The 17,868-nt window shown below is 48.2% G+C and overlaps 1 protein-coding gene across 3 annotated transcripts in view; it reads right to left on the reverse strand.

Moving 5' to 3' along the window:
• Positions 1-769: 769 nt before the first annotated feature.
• Stat5b (signal transducer and activator of transcription 5B) overlaps positions 770-17,868 on the reverse strand; it is a 74,182-nt gene continuing 57,083 nt past the window's right edge. For all 3 annotated transcript variants that reach the window (XM_051158632.1, XM_051158634.1, XM_051158633.1), the window contains 11 exons: positions 17,590-17,769; positions 16,993-17,080; positions 16,794-16,916; positions 14,922-15,014; positions 9,987-10,193; positions 8,339-8,433; positions 7,836-7,966; positions 6,665-6,835; positions 2,067-2,118; positions 1,689-1,793; positions 770-1,221 (listed from right to left, as the gene is read on the reverse strand). In XM_051158632.1, the coding sequence (XP_051014589.1) occupies positions 1,095-1,221; positions 1,689-1,793; positions 2,067-2,118; positions 6,665-6,835; positions 7,836-7,966; positions 8,339-8,433; positions 9,987-10,193; positions 14,922-15,014; positions 16,794-16,916; positions 16,993-17,080; positions 17,590-17,769 (1,372 nt within the window). In that variant the 3' untranslated portion in view covers positions 770-1,094. The remainder of the gene's footprint in view (positions 1,222-1,688; positions 1,794-2,066; positions 2,119-6,664; positions 6,836-7,835; positions 7,967-8,338; positions 8,434-9,986; positions 10,194-14,921; positions 15,015-16,793; positions 16,917-16,992; positions 17,081-17,589; positions 17,770-17,868) is intronic.

The raw sequence follows: 17,868 nt of genomic DNA on the forward strand, positions 1-17,868 counted from the left end.
ACCTAGTCCTCAGGACACTCTGTGACACTTAAGGGAGAAAGACAAAAAAAAAAAAAAAAAAAAGAGGCGATCTGGATACAGAGGACCCAGGACCTGATGCAGGAAGGAGAAGTTTCATGTCAAATTAGGATGCGAACGGGAAAAACATAAAGAGATCTGATTAAGAAACAACACCGTTGGACACTTGCAGAAAGCCGTTGTCAGGAAAAAGCCTTGGAGAACGCAGACACAGTCTCACCACAGCACAGAGTGGGGAAGGGTGGCCCAGACAGACCATGTCTGGTGTGTGGAACCAGGACTGGGTATGCCACACCTTACTGGCAGAGCATAGGGCATCACCTGTACGCTCTGAGCTGGGTGTCCCTCCTTCCTACCCACCTGAGCACACACAGAAGCTGGGGAGCAATTCTAGAAACAGGGCTTGAGTAAGGAGAGGACAAAACAGGGGGCTGGTGATAAGATGGGCTGAGTGGTGGAAGCAGTCACCACCCGTCCAAAACACCCGTGACGACCCTCGCCCCAACACTCTTTATTCAGCTCCCCTCTCCCACCCCTGTGCAAAGGGGGCAGGGGACACGTGAGGCGCTGACTTCCTTCATCAACAGACAGTCAGCTACATCTCAGGAGACAGGTTGGGATGATGACAGCTTACTTGGACTATGGACTACCTGGCAGAGGAAGGAAGGCTCCCCAGACAGGAAATGCTTTTTCCTCTCTTTTTCCTTCTCTTACTTAAACAGTCACGCGTCAAAGTTCAGCCACCATTGAGACACATGGCCAGGTTCCAGGGTTCCAGGAACCGACTGCCTTTTTTTTTTTTTTTTTTTTGCACAAGGTAAAAACAAGCCCGGCCCTGGCCTGGCCTGCGGCTTAAGACTGGACAGCAAGGGGTGGAGAAAACACAACGTGCAAACTCACACACTCACACTCACACACACTCCCTGTGCCACTATGCACGGAAACACTAAAGCCACAACTAGTATTAACACTTCACATTATGAATATTGTTTCCAAAGAGAAGCGATTCATGGAGTTAAAACATCCACAAGAAGTTCCTCCACGAGGATGACGAAGCTGCAGGTGGCGAGGTCTGGTCACGACTGTGCGTGAGGGATCCACTGGCTGTCCATGGGCCGGCCTAAGAGCTCTTCCACACGCCGGGCCACGTCCATCGTGTCTTCCAGATCAAAGTCCCCATCAGTATCAAGGACGGAGTCAGGGCTTCAGAGGGAAAGACAAATGATGAAGGGGAGGGGCCGGGGTTATCAGAGGTCACCTGAAACCCCACAACCCATCAGGTAAGACATTTGGGCTGTCCCTTCTACCTAGGCCCTCACTACAAGCAGAGGCCTTTGCTGGCCAGGTCTGTAGAGAACCAGACCTCGGTACCCACCCGAGCTGCCCTCATCCAAACTCCACTCAGTCCTTACACATAAAGTGTAGCAAGTCTCCATCTTTAGAGAAGATACGCAGATGCCATTTGCTCATGGCCACTGATGGTTTAAATATCTGGTGAAATCTCCCCTTCCCACAGGCCAGAGCCTGAGCCTAGGCTGAGGTAATCTCCAGAGAACCTTCAGGTTTCTTTGCCTCCCAACTCCAGGCCTTAGGATGTCCAGCTTAAGGCCAAGGCCCCAGTTCCTCCCCATGTACAGCCCCTCCCCCAAGCCCCCCAGATCATGACCTACTTCTGTGGGTACATATTATAGTGAGCCTGAGGGCACACTGCTGGGGAGGGAGCCTGGTCCATGTAGGTTGCACCACTCCCTGCATCTGTAGATGCATTGGCAAACCTGTAGAAGGAAGCGGAAACATAGTCTGGGCCACAAGGACTGGAGGAAGGATTCGGGAACATCTTCCTTTCTTTTTCAGGACATAGGAGGTTGGACACCAGGGCCCTGGTCATAGCATGGCTAGAACTCAGTTCCTTCTCAAAGGCTAAGCCAGCTTTACTTGGTGGGGGGAAGGGATCCTGGACTCAGCCACTGAGAGTGATGGGTACTGGGGGAAGACACAAAGTAGAGAGAGGGGTACCAGGAGAACAGAGCTGGGCCCTGCACACTTACTCGGGGACCACTTGCTTGATCTGCGGCTTCACGTATCCATCCGCTGCTTTCGCTGCCGGGGAGAAGAGAGGTGAAAAGCAGACTCCTCACAGACACCTCCCTTAAGAACCCATCTTTTCCTGCATTAGGACACAGCCACCTAATCTCAACTCAGGGTAGGACACAGCAGGGAACATTTCTGTCTGCAGGGAGATCGCACCCTGGAGAGGTGCAGCACTAAAACCATAAATCAGGCCACCTTCCAGGTCGGCTGGCATGCTATAGAAAGTCCCACAGAGAGTAGGCGGACACCTCATGTACATCTAGTCAACTGCTAGTGCTGTATATTTGTGAGAATAATTGTTTTCTTTTGAGACACAGTCTTACTGCATAGGCCAGGCTGGCTTCAAGCTCACAGAGATCTGCTTGCCTCTACCTTATGAGTTCCTGGCACTGCCTGACTCTGTCTGGTACTGGGGACAGAACCTAGGGCATCATGCACACTGGGCAAAAGCTCTACCACTAAGCTGGATTCCCAGCCCTCTTCTCCTTTTGTGTTTGGAGACAGTGCCTCGCTAAGTTGCCGGCTTTAAACTCACGATCCACCCCAGGCAGGTGTTGTACTTTGGATCCTCCTGCCTCAGCCTCCCAAACTGAGATTATATGCCTGTGCCTGCAGGCCTGATTGAAAAATAAAAGCCTTAAAATTTCACAGTTGGAGCCGGCAAGACAGCTCAGTAGGTAAAGGTACTCGTCAGGAGGGCCCAGACAGTGGAAGGAGTGCGCTGACTCCTTTAGGATGTCCTCTGGCTTCCAGATGCATTACACACACACACACACACACACACACACACACACACACACACACACACACACACCAGATAGATTGGGTATCTATGAAAATCACAAGTTTCTGTACCTAAATTGCTGGGCATGGTGGTGCATGCCTGTAATCCCAGTACTCAGGGAGCAGAGGAAGACAGATTTCTGTGAGTTTGAGGCTAACCTGGTCTACAAATCGAGTCCAGGATAGCCAAAGCTGCATAGAGAAAGCTTGTCTCAGAAAAAACGAACCGCTGGGCCGTGGTGGCACATTCTTCTGATCCCAGCACTGTGGGAGGCAGAGGCAGGTGGATCTCTGTGCGTTTGAGGCCAGCCTGGTCTACAAAGTGAATCCAGGACAGCCAAAGCTACATAGAGAAGCCCTGTCTCAAAAAAACAACCAATCAACCAAAACAACCAACCAATGTTATACTATATAATTAGGGTATGCAATATCTGGTATAAGGACGTTTATTTGAAGGAGGGGACAGGGACAAGGAGAGGCGTTAGGGGGTGGATAACCATACATGCTGGCAGGCAGATGGGGACCGAGCCATGAGGGACATGGAGAGAAAACATGGGGACAGAGTGAGAGCAGAGAGGTCGAGAGGAAGAGATGGAGAGAAAGAAAGTGGGGGTGGCAGGCGCGTCCTTTTTATCCTGCACACACCTGGCATCACATCTGGTGGGTGGCGGCAGAAGATGACATCAGAGGTTGCTAGAGTCCCAAAAGGCAGGCTAGTGGGACTGCCTGCATGTATGTCTGCGTGAGGGTATCAGATCTTGGAGTTACAGACAGTTGTGAGCCATCATGTGGGTGCTGGGAACTGAACCTAGGTCCTCTGGAAGAACAGTCAGTGCTCTTAACTGCTGAGCCATCTCCCCAGCCCAACCTTTAAAAAATTTTTTTTGAGACAGGGTCTCTCATTGGACTGGAACTGAGTGAGTAGGCTAGGCTGGCTGCTGGCCCATCAGTGTCTGTCTCAGTCTCCTCAGCACTAGGGCACAAATATGTGTTACACTGCCTGGGCTGTCGGTATTAAACTCACAGCAAGTACTCTACTGACTGAACGAGCTCCTCAACCTCAGTCTAGTATATTTTCTATAGAAAAATATAACTTCAAAATCAAACAAACAAACAACAACAAAACCAAATGGCCAGGGCTGGCCAATGCTGGATGAAGAATCTAGGCTCAGGAGCTAAACACAGCTGAAATCCTGGTTTGTTCACTTCTCAGTCATGTGACCTTTGCCAAATTATTTTATTACTCCATGCCTCAGTTTCTTTTTATTTAAAAGAGGCCTACTCTGCAGAGCTGGTCCGAGGATTAAATGAGACCCTGCTGTGGTTTGAATAAGATTGGCGCCCACAAGCCCGGCGGTGGTGGTGGGCGGTGGTGGCGCACACCTTTAATCCCAGCACTTAGGCGGCAGAGGCAGGTGGATCTCTGTGAGTTCGAGATCAGCCTGGTCTACAAAAGCGAGTCCAAGAAAGCCAGGACTGTTACACAGAGAAACCCTGTCTTGAAAAACATTTAAAAAAAAAAAAAAATAATAATAATAATAATAATGGTGTCCATGGGCTAATGTATTTGAATGTTTAGTCACCAGGGAGTAGAACTATTTGATAGGATTAGAATGATTAGGAGGTATGGCCTTGTTGTGTGTGCCCACTGGGGGTGGGCTTTGAGTTTTCAAACTTCCAATGCAGGCCCTGTCTCTTCCTCTGCCTGCAGATCAGGATGTAGCTCTCAGCTACCGCCCTAGTGCCACACATGCCTCTATACATGCTCCCTGGCACGGTAAGAACGGACTCACTGTCTGAAACTGTGAGGCAGCCCAGTTAAAGGGTTTCCTTTACAAGAGCTGCCTTGGTTTTGATGTTTCCTCACAGCAGTACAACAGTGATGCACACAGATACTCTAGGAAACATGTTTCTAAAAATTCCTGGCAAGCCAGGTTGTGGTGGTGACTGTAATGCCAGCATTTGGAAGGCAGAGGCAGGCGGATCACTGTGAGTTTGAGGCCAGCCTGATCTACAAAGTGAGACCAGGGCAGCCAGGGCTAAAACAGAGAAACCCTGTCTTGAAAAACGAAACAAAAAACAAACAAACAAACAAAAACCTTCCTGACACAGAGGCATTCAGCAAATGCTAGCTGCTGCTATTATGTATAATTCCAGAATTATTAATCACTATATGTAAAGGTTGCTGAGAATCAGAGAAGACCTATAAGGTACCATTTTTATGCCAACCAGATGTCTGTAGGGAAATGTTAATTTGGCTTTTTGAAGGCAGTTTTGGAAAGATGTGTCAAAAAGCTTAAAAACCAGATGCCATGCTGGGTGTGGTGGCGCACGCCTTTAATCCCAGCACTCAGGAGGCAGAGGCAGACGGATCGCTGTGAGTTCGAGGCCAGCCTGGTCTACAAAGGGAGTCCAGGACAGCCAAGACTACACAGAGAAACCCTGTCTCAAAAAACAAACAAACAAACAAAAAAGCAGATGCCCTTTAATCTAATTCTGCTTAGGTTTATCCTAAGAAATAGCTAAACAAGAAACTTGTATTAGGTTATCTTAGTATCTGACATATGTGAAAACAAAATAAATTAAATAATAGGAATCTTAATTACTGCCAGGCGTGGTGGCACCCGCCTTTAATCCCAGCACTTGGGAGGCAGAGGCAGGCGGATCCCTGTGAGTTCGAGGCCAGCCTGGTCTACAAAGCGAGTCCAGGACAGCCAAGACTACACAGAGAAACCCTGTCTCAAAAAACAAAACCAAAACAAACAACAACAACAAAGAATCTTAATTACCTAACTTTGAATATAGTATAAAGTCACTATGTAATGGAATCCTGTGCAATCATAAAGATGATGCGGGACGAATGAGCGTGCAAGTGTGTGTGTGTGTGTGTGTGTGTGTGTGTGTGTGTGTGTGTGTGTGTCTGTGTGTTTCTAAAATCAGGGAGCTAAGGATTAGGAACGAGGTATGGTTTGACCTTTCACCCTGGCCTCAGTTCCCACTGCTAGCTTCCTGCTTGGCTGGAAGCAGAGTCCTGACTCTGGGGAGCTTTTCAGCCACCCCAGCTGCACTTGTTCTCTCAGCCTAGGATGTTTGGTCTTTTGGTCTTTGCAAAGCCAGCTTCCTCACTTTGTTCAAGTCTATTCACAGGTCACTTCCTCAGAAAGCTCTCCTTACCACTCTAGAGAAATCATGCACCCTCCCCGACCCCCGCCTCTTCTCCATCACAGTCTCTTTTACTGTACTGCTCTTAAGGGTATCCACTGCTAAGTAAACACGCGTCTCTGCCATCTCACTTGCTGTTTTTCTCTCTCTGACCAGACTGCAGCCTCCACAGAAGGAGCTGTGAGAGAGGAGCAGGGAGAGGACAGAGCACACGGCTACAGAATATTGAAGGATGCCACAAGAGATGTTTACACAGGCTAGCCTCTGGATGTGTGTGATGTCTTTTTTTTCTTACAAATTTGTGTATTTCCTAAAAAATTTACAATAATATGGAATATTTTGGCCAGGAATGGTCTTGTGTAACTTTAATCTCACCATCCAGGAGGCAGAGGCGCTTTCACTGACAAACAGTACACAGGGCTTACATTCTCCCTCGGTATTGCTTGAATTCCAGTGGGGTGCTGTTTGGGTTTTGTGCAGGAAAGAGACCTGCAATCCAGGCATACACACATGCACACACACATAATACAGGTACATACACACACTAGCAAAAACTGAAACAAAACCGAAACCGAGGTCAGTCCAAAACCCACCGCAGGCGGACACTCACCGGTGGCCGGCTCGCATGGAACTGGCGTGTAGTACTTAGAATATACTTCGTCCTTTGGCCGATCAGGAAACACATATATGAGGTAATTCAAGTCCCCCAGGCGGTCAGCCAGGGACCGGATAGAGAAGTCTCTAGTGGTAAAAGGCATCAGATTCCAAAACATTCTCTCCTCTAGATCAATAAACAGAACAGTCATGTTCTAACCACGGTTTCCAGATGTGAAGGCCTTAAAACCCACATGCCGGAAATTCAAGCCCCCATATAAAAGTCACACCAACAGAGACGTTCACCCCCAAATCTCCACAGGCTGCAGACAGGAACTTGTTAGATGCTTCGGTATGTAAGCAGATGTACACACCACTTCCCTACAGATCTATGGGCTCAAGGAGAGGACTCCCCTGTTTAAAAGAAACAGCACTGGAGCCAGAGAGAGGCTCAGCAGGTAAGAGCGTTTGCTATCCTTGCCGAGGCCTGGGGTTCGACTCCCAGCACCCACGTGATGGTTCACAACCATCCATAACTCCAATTCTAGGGGATCCTACTGTCTCTTCTGGCCTCTGGGCACGGCATTCATGTGGTGCAAACATGCAGACAAAACACCCACATACAAAATAGTAAAAAACTAAAACTAAAAATAAAGGAAAAGAAAAGGAGTAGCTCTTGGGGACCCCGATCTTATTTCCTAGGGAGCAAGCCCATAGCCAGAGAAGGCCTAAGGGCTGGGACAAGCTGGAAAAATCTCTAAAACACAAAATACACAAACTGGCAAGTCACCCCGCTTCACAGTGAGGGCCAGACGAAGGAAGGGCCAGACATTCTTGGTGGCAATGCTCAGTTGTCAGTCGACACCTTACGCTAATTAGGGATCATGGAGTCAGGGACGACTGAACGGAGCTCCAGGCTGAGTAACAATGAAGCGAAATGTTTCAAAAGGGAAGTGCCCGCACCCCTTCCAAGGCTCCGCTTCAGCATTTCCCATAATAAGATTGCTCACAGGCTGCCCTGACGAGCAGCTGTGTCACGGCTGTGCTAGTGATTCCTGTAATTAGGTTTGGCCTCAACAAACAATGTGTTCTCAAAAAGCTGTGTTAAAATCATTATGGGACAAAAGGCAGCTAACTTTGGACACCGGGCCAAAAAAAATGTGTCTCAGAAAGGGCGAGGCACTCACGAGAGTCAAACTTCCAAGCAATGGTGATGCCTCCGATTTCGGAATCGCTGAATCTCAGCAGGAAGGTCCCGTCTGGCTTGTTAATGAGTAGGTCATGGGCCTGTTGCTTGTTCACAAAACCCAAGATGGCCCTGGAGCAGAGTAAGAGGAACAGAAGCAGAGGGTGACAATGCCAGAGTGAAAACGTTTTTAGTTCTGGTACTGATTTTTTTTTTCTTTTTTCTTTTTGGTTTTTTGAGACAGGGTCTCTCTGTGTAGCCTTGGCTGTCCTGGACTTGCTTTGTAGACCAGGCTGGCCTCGAACTCAGTGATCCGCCTGCCTCTGCCTCCCGAGTGCTGGGATTAAAGGCGTGTGCCACCACGCCCAGCTCTGGTACTGATTTAATAGACGACTGCAGCCCCAGCTACTTGGGAGACTGAGACAGAAGCATTGCTTGAGTTCAAGATGGGCGTTGGTGGCATATGATAAAAAAATAAATAATACTAACAAAGGCGATCCTCACCCATCGTTCCAATGAGGCTTGAGATGTTTCTTCAGCACCTCCATCACGCCGTCAAACCACTGCCAGAAGGTGTAGTTCCGCCCTGGCAGATTCTCCTGGTTGGAGACACAATAGGGAACAGGAAGAAAGGCAGAGTGACCGTTGGAATATCAGCCGCACAGATGACCCAAGACTCTACACAGCCTGCTGTTAGGAGACCTCGGTACTGTAGTCTGTAGAAAGGCCCTCCTCATGCAGCCTGCGAAGGGTTGGCTTGCTCTGAATGAACTTTAAATCTAGATGTCACCTAGGGGGTACACAAGACTCAGTGGCCTTGGTGTATGTGGACCCATCCACTGTCACGTAGAGCAAGATGGCAAAGAGGGGAACAGGAATCTCAGGGACAAGGCTCAGCTGGCCAAAGGGTAAGTCTGAACTCTAGGGACCACCTGCCAGGAAGATAGGACGGACTCCGGGACCCACTGACCGGAAGAATGAAGCTGAACTTTAAGTTGATATATTGCCTCTTTCTGTTTTTTCTGTAGAAACGCCCAAGGAAATGACAGGAAAGGCAGACCAGGCTCTGGCTTCCCAGACTGTCAGCCCTCTGACTAAAGTGAAAAGCTTCCAATCCTGGCTTGTGCTTGTGTGATGGGCAGCACAGGGGGCTTACAGGACTTTGCATGGAAAACAGACATCTCCACTGTCAAAAACGTGCAAACGTCCCTGCTGCTGCCTGTTACCAAGCAGCCATACAGCTCCATAGACAGACCACCGAGGAAAAGGGAGAAGCATCTGGCAAAAGCGACAGAGCTGGTACCGACCCCGGGGGTAGATCTGGTAAACTCGCCTCTGGCCATTTCTGACTTTGTAGCCTGGGACAAGCAGCAGTGGTATCCCCTGGGTGATTCTGAGAAATGCACACTCTTCTAGGCCCACCTCAGACCCGCTATGAATCACAGCCTACATGTTAAAAAGATGCAGGGTGGCTTCGTAGACCTGACCTGAATTAGATCACACCAAGCCACAGAGAGGCTGATGTCACACACACATTCCTAGTAACTCTCAGCCAACTACAGTAACCAGGTCCCGTGGAGGCAAGCACTCTACCACAGTGGCAAAGACAGACCACTGAGGCCCGTCTCCCTGACCTCTGACTTGCAGCAACTATGAGTACAGAACTATTCAGATGACCCAGAAGCCATGAGTGCCTGGAATTAAGGACATTTAAAACTCTGGGGTGCGGACATAGCAGGGAGAAGTTTAACTGAAAGTCAAAAGTCTGATGGAATCACAGATTTGCCAGATGCCAGAGGAAATATTCCCTCGGTCCATTCCCCTTTCTAAGGGGTGGAGGGTCCCCCCTAGAAACCTGAGCTGGCACTCTACATCAGAGGTGGTGGTCAGAGCTGGAGTTTGGCTCATGTTTACCTCACAAAAGAAGAAATGCATTAAAGTACACACAAGGCCCAGGTCACTGACACAATGAAAATACATCGCTCTACATGAGACCCGACTAACTCTTAGGCTGTCCAGCTACACAGATGTTTCTGTGACCCCGGGTAGAGTTTATGAGAACTATGAAGAAGAGGGGCCCAGGGCAGGGAAACTTTAGCATGCAAACATTTGGAAAGATTATAGTGAGAGTGGCTGGCGGCCATCCACTCACCCGGTTGAACTGCGACCAGGACACGGACATGCTGTTGTAGTCCTCGAGGTGGTTGCTGCTGCTGTTGAACAGTTTCTGTGCCAGGAACACAAGGTTCTCCTTGGTCAGGCCCCGGTTGCTCTGCACTTCGGCCTTGAATTTCATGTTGAGCGCTTCACACAGCTGCGGCCACAGCACCTTGTCAGGCACGGCAAAGGGCACCCTGCCCTGAGAGGGAGAGAGGCCAGCATATAAGAAAACAGCTGCATGACTGATTCCCCCAAGGCACAGAAGAAAAGCAGCCATGGACGGAAGGAGCTAGAAAGATTTGTCCTGCCAAACCTGAGGCGTTCATGGGGGTGTGCAGTTCTGAGAGACACACACGGTTTTATTTCCCTGTCCTCGTACTTAACACGGATAGAGGGCCACCTCGCGCTAGGTGCGCTGGCTCAGGAGCTGCCGAGCCTGTGGTCAGACTCAGGTTCTAATAAATGGCGTCAGAACAAAGTATCACCAGGTTTTGGCTCATGGTCCAGATTCACTGAAAGTTTAGATATTGTAAACATTGCCAGGTGTGGTGGCACATGCCCATATCTCAGCACCCATGAGGGAGGGAGGGAGGGAGGATCAAGAGTTCAAGGTCATTTTCTGCCACACAGCATTTGAGCATTGAGCATAAGACCCTACCAAACAAAGACACACACACAAACAACAACAACAAAACCAAGCAAGCCTGGCTTTCTAAGTGAGCAGAGAGAATAGGCACACATGCACAGCCAGAGTAGAACACTTGCCCTTGACACCTGCCAAGAAACTCTAGCTCAAAGTGAAGCAACTTGGCATGAAAGAGTGGAAAATTTCTAGTTGGCAACTTTATTGAGAAATCGTTAGAATCTGAGCTTCTAATAAATTGCTTCTCATTCTGGTCAATGAGTGCAATTAGGCTGGAGGAACCTGGCCTGGTGCTAATCTCACACAGGACACGGACTGCAGTTATATGCTTTCCATTAGCTAGAAGGGACTTTCTCTCTCTTTCCCTTTCTACTCCCTTCCTTCCCCCTCCCTGTCCTGTGTGGGTGCGTGGGGGTGGTGTGCATATGTGCGTGTATCTGGAAGCCAGAGGTCACCAACTCAGTGCCATTCCTCACCAGCTTTCTACTTTTTCTTTTTTAATTTATCACAGGTGGTTAAGAGCACTGGCAGAGTGTGGTGGCACACGCCTTTAACCCCAGGAGGCAGAGGCAGGTGGATCTCTGTGAGTTCAAGGCCAGCCTGGTCTACAGAGTGACTTCCAAGGCCAGCCAAGGCTATACAGAGAAACCCTGTCTCAACAAACAAACAAACAAACACAACAACAACAACAACAATAAAAAGAGCGCTGGCAGTTCTTGCAGAAGACATGGATTTGATTCCCAGCACCCACATGGCAGTTCACCATCATCTATAATTCCAGTTCCAAGGCATCTGATGCCCTCCATGGGCAGCAGGCACAACACGGTACACGTAGGCAAAACCACTCATACATATAAAATAAAATATAAAAGCTCAGGTCTCCATACTTGCATTACAAGCACTTTTTTTTTTCTGTGTAGCCTTGGCTGTCCTAGACTCACTTTGTAGACCAGGCTGGCCTTGAACCCACAATGATCCGCCTGCCTCTGCCTCCCAAGTGCTGGGAGGGATTAAAGGCATGGGCCACCACACCTGGTCCGGCATACAAGCACTTTTTACTAAGCCATCTCTCAGTCCCCCTTTTTAGTTTGTTTGAGACAGGGTCTCAGGCAGCCCAATCTGCCCTTAAACTTGATATTAATATATATAACCTTGAACTTCTGATCCTCCCAAGTGCTAGGATTATAAGAGTGAGTTACCATGCCTCACGGTCAGGGGACCCACCTCCCAATGTTCTAGTTCTTTCTTCCTTTCCTTCCTTCCTTCATTCCTCCCTCTCTCCCTCTCTCTTCCTTTTTCTGAGACAAGGTTTCTCTGTGTAGCCTTAGCTGACCTAGAACCCACTCTGAAGACCAGCCTGGCCTCAAACTCACAGAGATCCTCATCCCTCTGCTCCTAAAGAGCTGGGATTAAAGGTGTGCACCACTACCACCTGACTTCTTTCTTTTTAAAAAGCTACTTATTTTGTGTGTATGTGTGTGTGTGTGTGTGTGTGTGTGTATGTGTGTGTGGTGTGTGTCCGTGGAGGCCAGAAGAGGGTTTCAGAGTTTTGACCTGCAATCACAGGTGGTTGTGAGCCACCTGACTCAGGTACTGGACACTGAACTTTGGTCCTCTGCAAGGGCAGTAATCACCCTTAACCTGTGAGCCAACCTTCTTACACAAGAAAATAATACATGTAGCCAGGGTGATACAGAGAAGCCCCGTCTCAAACAAACAAAGAAACAAACAAACAACCCCACCCCCAAAAATAGAAAGAAAAGAAAACAATTTATTAATATATACTCAGGAGCTGGATCTGCTAATCACCCTGATTTGATTATTATATAATGTACGTGTAAATCAAAATGTAACACATAACCGTATATGCCATAGATATGTACAATCTTTTTTTTTTCTTCCTCTGTGTAGCCTTAACTATCTTGGACTCTCTTTGTAGAGCAGGCTGGCCTCAAGCTCACAGAGATCCTGCCTCTGCTTCCCGAGCGCTGGGATTAACAGTGCGTGCCACCACTGCCCAGTTTATATGCACAATCTTCCCCCCCTCCCCCGCCAGATAGGGTTTCACTGTGTAGCCTTGGCTGTCTTGGGCTCTCTTTGTAGACCGGGCTTGCGCCAAACTCACTGCGATCTGCCTGCCTCTGCCTTCCTGTACCACCTCACCTGGCTTATATGTACAATCTGAATGCACCAATTTAACCATAAAAAGAGATTCTTCCTTTTCCTACTTTCTGAAGAGAAGGTTTTGTTATGTGTCCCAGGCTAGCCTGGAACTCACTCTCCTCCCGCCTGAGCCTCCCCGTGCTAAGAGCGCAGGGATGAACCGCCACTTGGCCAATTCTTCACTTTCTCCTATAGTTGCTGCAGAGAAGATCAAATTTGTCATGCACGCAGATGGTCTATGTGCCAGCCTCCAGTCTTTAGCTATGACAAACAAGGCCACAGTGGCCTTGTTACACAACATATACATAATATTTGTGTAGAATAAAAGCCCAGGAGAACATATATATTTTACCGTGTGTAGGTGTTCCTGTGTGTGCGTGCACATTTACGTGGAGGCCAGAGGTTGATGTACAGTGTCTTCTTTGTTTCTCTCACTGACATGGAGAGACCAGCTGGCTGACAAGCCACAGCAATCCTCGTGTCACTGCCTCCCCAGATCTGGGATTACGGTCAAGAGCAGCCACGCTGGTTTTTTACATGGGTTCTAGGAAATATGAGTCATTTCCCAAATCCTTGAATTTATTTATTTATTTGCTTACTTGTTTGTTTTTGGAGACAGGGTCTCATTACGTAACGCTGAATGGCCTGGGACTCTTTTTATGTCGACCAGGCTGGCCTCTGCCTTTCAAGTATTTAGATTAAAGGTGTACCACCACGCCAAGCTTTCTGCATTTATTTTAAAATAGCATTCAAGATACCAGGGTCATTAGCATAACCAAAAATGTGAAAATTCATATTATTTGGACAAGATACCCTACGGGTTACACACTGCAGGGCATGTCAAGGTTACAGAGAGCTTTGTGGATGGCAGGGACAGAGATGATGCAATCTAACCCAGATGGCTCATGAAGGTGGCATGCAGCGGCCTTTTTCAAGAGTCTAGACTCTGGGTTTGCAGCACACACAGGGAAGATCTCATAAAAACCCCGCCTTTGCAATAAAGCCTGGTCCTCTAAAGATGACAGCTAGAGAGCCGAGACCCTCCCACTGCGCATGAGAGAAAGATAAACTTTGATGTGCCAAATATCAACCGTTCTCTTATCACACGTCCGTGAATTAAGTTTTACTGGAAACATGCAATACACATCTCTCCTCATGGAGATGTTTTAAAAGTGTTCGTCATGGGCTGGGGATTATAGCTTAATTGGTAGAGTGCACAACGCTCTGGGTTCTGTTCCCAGCACACCACGAAAAAAAACGGGTTTGGTTGGAGAATGTTTGTAATCCCAGCACTTATCGGGGGCGGGGGGAGGCAAGAGGGTCATAAGTTTTTGGCAGCAGAGTGAATTCAACACCAGCCTGGGATACTACATGAGACACTAAGGAAAGAGAGAAGTGGGAGAGGAGAGAGTGAGAGTATAAAATGCTTGTTAGCATGATACTGTAACTCTGTTTTGTTTTTGGGCGGGGGGGGGAATGTAAGCCCCCACCATGATTATCTGTTCCTTCACATAAAGCCATGCTATTCTTCAGGAGACCTGGGACCTGAGGCCTGGGGAAGAGCACTAAGTGCCATCCTTATTTACTGACAAATGACGGAAGCACATTCTCAGCTACAGTAAACACTAGGAAGGATCCAAGGGTCTCCAAACCAGCTAGGGCATCTTCTGTGCTACTGAGCTTAGCCTTGTGATGGCACCATGGCGCACCAATCTATCTGTGTCGCAGGTACCAGCTGGAAACCCATGCTCCTCTGAGCCTCTCTAGGCCAAACGAACTTCCACGGTCACCACTGGAGGAGGCAGAGTCTGAATTCGAACCCTGCCTGGATGTCAAGCCCTTCCTGTTTCACATGATCTACGCTGCCTCCCAAGGAGAATGGCACCCCCACCACAGACAGACACACAGACAGAGAGTGAGGAGAGAAAGGGGAGAAAAAAGCACGCACACGCACACACACACACACACACACACACACACACACACACACAGAGAGAGAGAGAGAGAGAGAGAGAGAGAGAGAGAGAGAACACAAATACATGAACATGTGAACACACCTATGGGAGATTCATGACACCAGTCTTGAGATCTGAAACCCCACACACCAAAGAATCCACTCACAGGTTCTGCAAAGGCGTTGTCCCAGAGGACAGTGGCTGTCGCGTTGTTGTCCTGGCTACCGTGAACAATCACCACCACTGGGAGCGACAAGGTCTGTGAGACAGAGAAAGTCTGAGTACTGCTTTCTTCTCCTTCTGACTGTTTTCCTTATCAATGCAATGTTTTCCTTCAAGTTTCAGTTAGCACGCACTGTTATGTTATATAAAACACCCAATGTTATATATTAAAGATTAATGATAGAATACAAGGTACCAGGCAGATATTATATTATACAGAGTTTATTAGATGAGCATGTGGGGGGGGGGAGAAGGAAAGGGGGAAAGGGGTACTCAAGAGAGAGAAAGTAGAGAGAGGGAGAGTAGAAAGAGCAAGCCACGTGGAGGGTCTGCCTTTTCTATGTCCCTGGGCAGGGCCACGCCCCCGTGCCAGGTAAGCAGTGACATCACAGGTAGGCGGACTGAAGCAGAATCCTAACACTAGCTTCAGATTCCCCATGGAGCTGAGACTGGTCTTGAACACATGCTCCTCCTGCCTTTACTAAGTGCTGGGATCACAGTCATGCATATGCTGCTGCCAGGCAAAGCTTTTGAATTTCAAACTCTTTTTTGTTTGCTTGTTTGTTTGTTTGTTTTTAGAGACAGCGTTTTTGTGTGTGTGTGTGTGTGTGTGTGTGTGTGTGTGTGTGTGTGTGTGTGTGTGTAGCACTGGTTGTCCTGGAACTTACTCTGTAGGCCAGGCTGGCCTCAAACTCACAGAGATCTGCCTGGTCTACACAGAGAAACCCTGTATCGAAGAACAAAAAATGAACAAACAAACAACAACACATTGCACACCTGTAATCCCAGCACTGGACACTAAGGCAGGACATCAAGTTCAAGGCTAGCCTGAGCTACAGGGTAAGTTTTAAGCTAGCCTGAGCTACAAGGTAAGTTTTAGGCTAGTCTGAGCTACATGGTAAGACCATATTTAAAAACAAAAACAAAAACCCAACAAACAAAAAAATCCTACCCACTAAACAAGCAAATATAAAACCACACAACCACAAAAACTCCAACTCCAATCCTTCTTTAAGTTCACACTCAGTGGCTCCCATGACTCATTTTGCAGGCATCTTTCTAGCTATTTCATTTTGTTTTTGTTTATTGTTTGTTTGTTTCAAGAGAATTGAAAAAAAAATAGCTCCAAGGATAAGAGTCTCTCTATTTCCCACTATCAACAGTGAAAAAGAAGACACACTATGTGGTCACAATTCCTTTGGCAAAAAGAAAGAAAGAAAGAACAAAAGAACGAAAGAAAGAAAGAGGAAAAGACACACTGTATACGTTCTGTACAAACAAACACATATTATATATTACATATACAATTCTACATACCTACTTCCCATATACAACACACACACTGCACACTATACACACACACACACACTGTAACACAATCTGTAAATACACGCACACACTATGGACATACACTATATGAAAGCACAGTACATACACACTACACACGTTGTATACACTCTCACACACTGTGCCTATATTGTATATACACATGCTGTAGGCACACTGTGTACATACTGTGTACACTGTACGCACACGCACAATATCTGCACATGTTGCACATACACTGTATATGCAAAAGGTGTATACAAACATTGCACATAAACTATATACATATTCTATGAACATGCACATTACATACCTGCTGCACAGATGCTACGTGTATTCACACACTATATACATTTATACCCACAACATATATGGTACCCATGCTGAATATATGCATGCATGCTGTGTACACACACGGCAACACATTACATAATACTGCACACACAATGTACACACACATGCATAGATCTGACGGGGAGTAGGACTTTACCTTGACTTGAAAGACCAGCTCATTTCCACCAACACTGAACTGTGAGTCAAACAGGATCGTGAACTTTTCTTCCGTCACCGACTCTGCGCCACGGCGGTCAGACCTCTTGATTCGTTTCAGGGACTGCAGAGGAGAAGCAGGAGATGAGGAGGCCGGAAACACTGAGGGCGAGGTCACTTTGCCTCTCCCGAGTGCTCACCATGTTTCTGAAGTGGGCGCTGAGGGTGCCCGTGGCCTGGTGATACTCCATCACGCAGCAGTTGTTCAGGATCTCGCCGCTGTAATCGCTGCAAATCAGACAGAAAGTGAGCTGCAGGCCCGCAGGGGCACAGAGGGCAAGCTGCAGCCAGGAGTCAAGGGGAGCTGCGAGGAGCAGCTGTCACTGAGAGGAATGCAGCTACCGAGACAAGGCACAGAGATGACTTTCTGCAACATATCCCTACCTGGTGAATGACATCATGTATATCTATGCATACATATACACATGTCTCCCTGAGATTCGTTCTCTCAGGTCCAGCAGAATAAGAAAGAGAACCAGGATCAAACATTAAGGAAGATCCCCCCCCCCCCCCGACAGGGTTTCTCTGTGTAGTCCCGGCTGACCTGGAACTCACTCTGTAGACCAGGTTGGCCTCGAACTCAAAGACTCATCTGCCTCTGCCTTCTGAGTGCTGAAAAAGTCATGCACCTCCACCCCCCTGCACCCCTCTGCACCCCCCCAGGCAGCTCATTAATTTTTATCAGCCATCTCAGTGACCAAGGAGAGGGCCAAGGAGGGACAGGCAGGCACACTCACTTGCGCGTGTTCTCATTCTTGAGCAGGGACTTGGCCTGCTGCTCACTGATGATGGTCGCCTTCACCTGGGGGGGGTTCATGTGCACGTTCAGCTTCCCCCCCACCAGCAGGCGCACGGTGGCCGCGAACTTGGTCTGGGTCTTCAGGACCTGAGGAGGCTGCTTCTCGATGATGAACGTGCTGCAGAGGACACAAGTGACCACACAGTGACCAGATGCTGGCTCAGGGGAGAGGGCTGGCATGCCAGCTAGGAGGGGGGCGGTCTTCCTGTGGGGCCTA

This window comes from Acomys russatus, chromosome 16 (genome assembly GCF_903995435.1).
Source record: "Acomys russatus chromosome 16, mAcoRus1.1, whole genome shotgun sequence".
Lineage (NCBI taxonomy): Eukaryota > Metazoa > Chordata > Mammalia > Rodentia > Muridae > Acomys > Acomys russatus.